Source organism: Poromitra crassiceps (assembly GCF_964638095.1).
Source record: "Poromitra crassiceps genome assembly, chromosome: 2".
Classification (NCBI taxonomy): Eukaryota; Metazoa; Chordata; class Actinopteri; order Beryciformes; family Melamphaidae; genus Poromitra; species Poromitra crassiceps.
In genome coordinates, this window is record NC_139624.1 from 35,699,618 (window position 1) to 35,707,117 (window position 7,500).

General features: G+C 41.7%; 1 protein-coding gene across 1 annotated transcript in view; it reads left to right on the top strand.

Annotated features, from left to right (window-relative positions):
* The window catches only part of sypl1 (synaptophysin-like 1), a gene marked incomplete at its 3' end in the record, with an annotated part of 9,848 nt that extends 8,559 nt beyond the window's left edge, over nucleotides 1-1,289 (top strand). The window contains exons 4-5 of the mRNA XM_083657059.1: nucleotides 20-211; nucleotides 1,158-1,289. Of these exons, the coding sequence (XP_083513185.1) occupies nucleotides 20-211; nucleotides 1,158-1,289 (324 nt within the window). The remainder of the gene's footprint in view (nucleotides 1-19; nucleotides 212-1,157) is intronic.
* Nucleotides 1,290-7,500: the final 6,211 nt, after the last annotated feature.

Consider the following 7,500-nt stretch of genomic DNA (forward strand, 5'->3'; position numbering starts at 1 on the left):
TCCTTGTTCTCGCCTGCAGGACTTTGTGGTGACGGCGGTGCTGGTCTTCCTGTGGCTGGTGTGCTCGTCAGCTTGGGCCAAGGGCCTGCACAACGTCAAGTACGCCACGGACAGCGAGGGCATCGGCGCCACACTGGCTCTCTGCAAGGAGAGCAACGTCACCTGCCAGGTCACCGAGTACGCCAACATGCGCACCCTCAACATCTCCGTGGTGAGAGGACATGCAGGGACCACATCTGAGAAAAGTGTCACTTTCACTGTCACCGTTTACAGCTATCTTAAGGTCTTTGGTTAGAAATGAGTGACAGATGTTGATATACTGTAGGACAGCCTGAACACTGAAAACCTGAAATTTAGCACCAAAATGCTACCAAATACTACCTGTATAGCCTGCCTGTGTGTGTGTGTGTGTGTGTGTGTGTGTGTGTGTGTGTGTGTGTGTGTGTGTGTGAGAAATCGGGAGCTTTGTTTTTTATATCAGTTTGAAACAGTTTCCAAACATGTTTTATTATGATGTATCATTTTTTCTATGCCATAGTAAGATATTGTGAAATATTGGGGGCTCGTTTGGGTGCTGAACTTTATTCACATAATAACGTTAATGTGAAATGTTTGCTGGATGGGCGTCAAGTTCTGAAAAAGCCTAAAAATAATGCAATCTAAATGCAAAGCCTTATAAGGTCCGGAATTCAGTTCAATACAGCATTTTAAGTCTTAGAGGTGTTCTACAGGTGTGAAAATGTGGTTTCTCTGGTGAGAAATCGGCCTATGTTCTGATAGCTCTGTGGTTTTCATATTTATTTCTCTTGCAAAACTGGTTTTATATTTTGTTGTAACTGGCATCTTATAAAGTTTTTAATTTAACTTGATGAAACTTGCATATATATATACAGTATATATATATATATATATCATTTGTATATATATATATATATCATTTGGATATATATATATATTGTTGTTGTTGTTGTTATTATTGTTAATTTAATGTTGATTGATCAATTTTAGGTATGAAACCTATCAAACACAAACCATCATCTAGAGGGTGATCAAAGTTCACAGTTATACACTATGAGGAAATCCTCTATTATTAATTATTGAGTAATTGTTTTCCAGTGTCATCTAACTTGAGGGGTTTCTCTCTGTGTGTCTCCCAGGTGTTTGGATACCTCAACATGTTTGTGTGGGCGGGCAACGCCTGGTTTGTGTACAAGGAGACACGCTGGCACTCTGCCAAATACAATTCCCAAGCCGAATCTGGAAGGCAACAGGTCCCAGCACCCATCTGACATGTAACACAGACACACACACACGCACACACACACACACACACACACACACACACACACACACACACCACCACCACCACCACCACCACCACCACCACCACCACCCCCCCACACACACACACACACCACAGAGGAACAGATGCACACATGCTAACAGACACAGCACAGAAATTGACATGCACACACCATACTATACACACAGGCAAACAAATACACTTCGCAAGCCAAATCTGGAAGGCAACAGGTCCCAGCACCCATCTGACATGTAACACACACACGCACGCACGCACGCACGCACGCACGCACGCACGCACGCACGCACACACACACACACACACACACACACACACACACACACACACACACACGCCTATGGCCTGTGAAAATACAATGAAGGAGAATTAACTGTTCGATATAGATCGATATAAAACCTGTTGTGCCTTATTGGATTTGGACCTTATCAATAATCAATAGTAGCAGAGCCATTGTTGAAGTTTCCCACCACTCCATGTGCATTTATGTTGCATTAGCACTACAGCAGACACTGCAGCTTATTTGGTTACACAGAACTGAATTGGCATGTTGTAACTCAAAACCACCGGCTGGCATATCATCCCTTGCACTGTCATGGCATGGTTGAACTGAGAAATGCAAATGTTCCAAACAAAGTTCTGCTGAAAAGGGCTAAGCAACTGTGCAGCAGTAATGTTCTGCTGAGAAGAATGTGGGACTGTTTATTTTTTATAACTTGTGACTTATTTACATTAGCGAGCGTCACCAATGCACTTAGCATGCCAAAGCCCTTACACATGCCTTCTCACATGACGCCTTAGTATGTTCTGTTACGCTTTAGATAGATGCACACACAATGACGCCTTAGTATGTTCTGTTACGCTTTAAATAGATGCACACACAATGACGCAGTGTCTTGCCTATCATAACAGGCTTTACAGCAGCACTGGAGGCTCCAGCCTTCTCCATGCATTGCCTTGTTTTGCCTTTTAGGCCACATTTCATATGTTTTATTGAGGTACTGATGAATGTATGGTGCTTTGGCTTCACCTCGGTGGTGTTCTGACACGACACACACACGAAAGGAAACAAGATTTAAATCAGGAATTTCAGGGTCAAAGAAGGGGTAACACTTTGAAGTCCATGTGAGGCATCATCAATTCATTATAAGCGTGTTATGACCACTCATTTTATTGTATTATGGCAGATATAGTACTGTGATACTGAGCTATGCAGTTGTCTCTTACTGTATTCAACCTGTTGAGTTTTTGCACACAGTGTGTATTTTTAGCAGTTTACACAGAATGTACAAAATATGAGGAATAACACTTACTCTTCTCATGAAGTCAGTGAAATCAGTGATGAGGGTAATCCATCCAAGTAAAAGCCATTATACATGATGGATTCCCCTTATTACATCTATACCAATCACAAAGGAGGAGATATCGATCAAGAGAAGCAGATGAGTGGTGGGAAGTCGGATTGGGGCTATGTGTCCTGGTCGCTGCACTAGCGCCTCCTCTGGTCGGTCGGGGCACCTGGTCGGGGTGGAAGGGAACTGGTGGGAACAGCGTGATCCTCCCACGTGCTACGTCCTGCCGGTCAAGCTCCCCCTGTCAGGTGAAAAGAAGTGGCTGGCAACTGCGCATGTGTCGGAGGAAGCATGGTGCTAGTCTACGGCTCTCCCCAGATCGGCAGAGGGTGGAACAGCGACCGGGGCAGCGGGGGGGGGGGGGGGGGGTGGGGGGGGGGGGGTTGGCCAAGTAGGCTACAATTTGGGAGAAAATGGGGGGGAAATTGCAAAAAAGAGAGAGAGAAGCAGACGAGTTAGAGGAGTGTTCGCTTTGGGACAGTTCCCAATCCCATTTCTTATTTTTACCCCTACCCCTTGTTTTCAAGTGCCCTCACTTTGCTCCTTGCCCTTCAAAATGGAACCACAAGGGGTAGGGGTTGAAATCAATTAATTACAGAGGAAATGGGACGCCACTCAATACGTCCTCATTTTGCCAAACTGGCATAATAAAGCTATTTTTGGTTCAAACAGATTGACTGAACTCTGCAGATTCAGATACACTATTTTGTCATCATATTGCATAATATTTCCACAAATTAAATTATTAAAGGGATAGTTCACGTTTTTTTTAAAGTCTAGCCATATTTGCTACTTACCAATGATGATGTTGATTGGTAGAGTTCTATCTCAGCACAATCCATCCTGTTCCTTATAGTAGCTCTGGAAAATTTGGCAAAATGAATGCAAGGTCAATGGGGTCACAGTCCTGTATGTACAGTATAAGCTTAGCTGACTGAGGCTCACTAAAACTTCATCCACAGTCACACAAAGTACATTTCACTGAGCTTTAGTCAGCTTGTACATACAGGAGTGCGACCCCATCGACCTTGCATTCGTTTTTGCCCAACTTTCCAGAGCTATTATGACAGACAGCTGAGAAAGAACTCTACCAATCAACATCATCCTTGGTGAATAGCAAATAGGGCTAGACTTAAAAAAAAAAAAAAAGTGAACTATCCATTTAAATTCCTGAGACATATAAACTTAAAATTCAGGAGATACACCTGTTGTACAAAAAGTTGTATTAAACAATTTACTGTACATTATTATAACATTACAGTAGGCTACTATAGGATAGTATATTCAAACTTATCTTGATATTGTAGATATCCTGGTTTTCAGACATGTAAATGCCAACATTCTATTCTGGCGATTGGGTTGCTTTATGATCGGGAGATGTACCCATCCCATGTACAGGGGTTTTGTTGGGTGTGGTGTCCAAAAATAATTTATTTTACTGGACAAATGTGTTGGTTTTCTTTATAACTTCATGGTCACATTTCAATAAACAGTGTTAAATGCATTGCACGGACCTGCTGGCTGGCTGGTGCTCTCGCATCTGGTGTTGTTAAAATAGTCAGAAATAACCAACCCAAAACTTACCAAAATGTGTGTGAATACCTTCCTTTAATGTAGATACAAGAAGCAATGGATCGGATTGTTGAAACACGCATTTCAAAACTCGCTATTTGCAAAGATCGCTATGTGTTTCTGGGTCTCTACCCCCGCTCGTGCTGCACTGGGACAACCACAAGCAGACAGCCTGCCTCGGCTGACAGTTGCGGTGCAGCCGGGGAGATCCTCTGACGTGAATAGTGATGATGCTAATGCTTTTCTGAATGCTGTCACAAATGAATTCCACACATCCACAGCGTCCACAGTCCTTTGTATATAGATTAAACTCGGATATTCACATTAGTTTGTAACTTTTGATTCATTTTTGGTTGATTATTAGCGATTTTCCTCCTAGCTCTCGCTTTGGAGTGTGCCCCTGGAAAATCTCCGTTTGGAAGGCCATATGGCCCTCTCACTTCACCCAAAAAGAATGGGGACAGCCTACCCTTAGGCATGGACGTGCAAAACGGGGGGTTAAGGGCTAAGTAGTGGTAAGGGTAAGGGGTGTATTGGGATTGGGCCTTGAGATATGGATTGTGTAAAAGGGACTAGAGAGCTCAATATCAGGAAAATGAATATTTTGTACAATGGGTGTATATCATGTTCCACAAGTAGAACGCAGTCATATTGTATGTAACCCCAAAAAAAGAATACTTGAGCTCTTATAAAAACTTGTCTGTGACACCAAATGTGCCACTAAGCCTGTTTAGTTCAGGAAATCTTGCTGTGCTTTTTGCAGCCAACGTATGAAACACCTCAGGTGCTCAGTGGTTCCAGGCTTTGATTGATTTAAGAGTTTCTACCAAGGTACCAATGGAAGGTGAATTTAGGAATTATTTCCTAAATTCTGTCCTTAAAAAAGAGAAAAAGAAGTTTCTGATATGATTGTGTTGATAGTCTGTTGTGATTTCATCCTTACTTTTTAATTTCAGTTTCTTTCCATCACTTTAATTGCCGTGGCTGTTACTGTAAACAGAAGCAATATTGTTGAAGCAGGACTTATTCTTTTTTTTATCTTCCCTGTTTAAACTTTGTCAACATGTGATGTTAAATGAATAATTTTCTTATGGCCGTTGTTTGTACAAGTTGCTTTATTTCTTTTAAGCCATCTTCATGAGACACAGTGGCATTGTGTCACTTTTTTCTTTATTTTTTCATTTCTAAAAGTGATATAGACAGTCATGTTGAATGATTGCTGTTTTCTTCTTCTTCTATTGCCTTTGATATAGTAAAAAGTTCACTTGGATTGTGTGTTGTGTGTCCAAGGACAAAGTTAAACAAATAAATGAATGCGTGTGTGTGGTGTACTGGTTATACCTCTGCCACTCTTGTAATCATCATTCAACCAGTTATAGCTTTGTCAATGATTCTTATGCATTTAACCTGCCAAACTGTCTTATTCAAGAGAAGAACATACACCCTGTAACAAGCAGAATTTCATGTTCCTTCCTTGTTGTTCTCAATAAAAATGAATGATTTTTACATGTGTCTCTGTGTGGGGTGGGGGGGTGTGGGGGGTGTAAATAGCAACTGGTGACACTTTCTAAGTGGGGATGTGAGGATTTTGTGAATTAGTTAAGCACTGAACCTCCAACTGCTCAGCAACCTAAACAGTGGAAACCCCTCCCACTGCAAATACTCCTCCAAGCCATCCAGCTGTTAGTCAACTTGTCTGGTTAAAGAAGGGTTAAAAAGACTATAAAAGACTTCACGAGCGAGCATAGGGTCGGATGTACAATCCCTCATACTGAAGCCCCGGATGTATATGACTTAGCATACAAAATATAAAAAAAAACACCTTCCTAATATTCAGCTGCAACCCTCCACAAAACAAGAGCAGCAGCAAATTAAAATATGTTTAATGGTTAACAGAAATAAAAAAAGAGTCTGATAGACAATAACATCAGTGGAAAGTAAATATAAAAAGATGAGTTTTCAGATGTTTTAAATACTCATCTCATTTTTTGATGATTTGACATAGAGGGAGTTGTATCAAGGCTTAAAAATATCTCACCCGGGTCCATTATAACTATCTTCCCTTCATAACTTAAAGGACGGCTTTCCCGTGGGGAATATGAATATATATTAAATCTCACGCCCCTAAGGTTTTCGAATCCGTTGAAATTTTTGAAATTGGTTGTTCACTGCCAGAGATATCAACCATCTCTCACATTATTTCCATGACGCTCTGACGCAAAACGCGTCGGGGCGACAAGTCCAGCCTTGCGGAAGTCGAGCACCTATGAACTACAGTGTTTTGGGCCTGTGCCGCAACGGTCCCGCCTCTAGAGGTCCTCCACGCCCCTTCAGAGGTCTTGAAGAAAAACAAAAGGCAGCCATCTTTTTCCACCGCCTAGCCTATGGTAGCTAATATTAGCTTCCCATAGCTCCTTGCAAAGAGACCATATCTCGGGAACGGAAGCACGTACAGACACGGGACTGGCGGCATTGGAAAGCTCGTCAAATTTTACATCTAGTAGTAGGTGCGTTGAAGTAACGAAATCAACGCTGAGCAATGTACCCGTTTTTACACATTTTTACATGAAATAGTTACAACATCAGATGCGCGTAACTCCTTGGAAAATGCCTTAAAATGCATGAAATTCTTTTTATGAAGACATCTCCCGACATATATACTTCGGTTTAAATTTGGTGCAATTTGGAGGCAATTTTATTTTTGATTTTTTCTTGTTCTACTAAATGTTTTTATGTCGAAGCCTTCTTCTTCTTCTTCTTTGACTTTTATGGCGGTTGGCAAGCATATATGTGCATTACCGCCACCTACTGGAGTTTGATATCAGCCAAATGCCTGAGGGGTGGGCGTGGAAACGAAGGCCACGCGAGCCCAGTGCATTGTGGGAAATGTAGGATTTCGGGTCCCCGCACCCGCCCCTCCCCTCCACCACCCCCCCCCCCCCACACACACACACACACACAGAGTGGATTTCGGTTGATATCTCTGGCAGTGAACAACCAATTTCAAAAATTTCAACGGATTCGAAAACCTTAGGGGCGTGAGATTTAATATATATTCATATTCCCCACGGGAAAGCCGTCCTTTAAATGGATTTACCGTAATACAGTAGGTGAAATCAAAACGCAACGATAACTTTCCTAGTCTAGATTCACCTGGTCAGCCGATTTCATGATAAGAAACAATGTGGCATATGTATTTATTTATTTATTTATTTATTTATTTATTTATTTATTTATTTATTTAGTACACTAAGA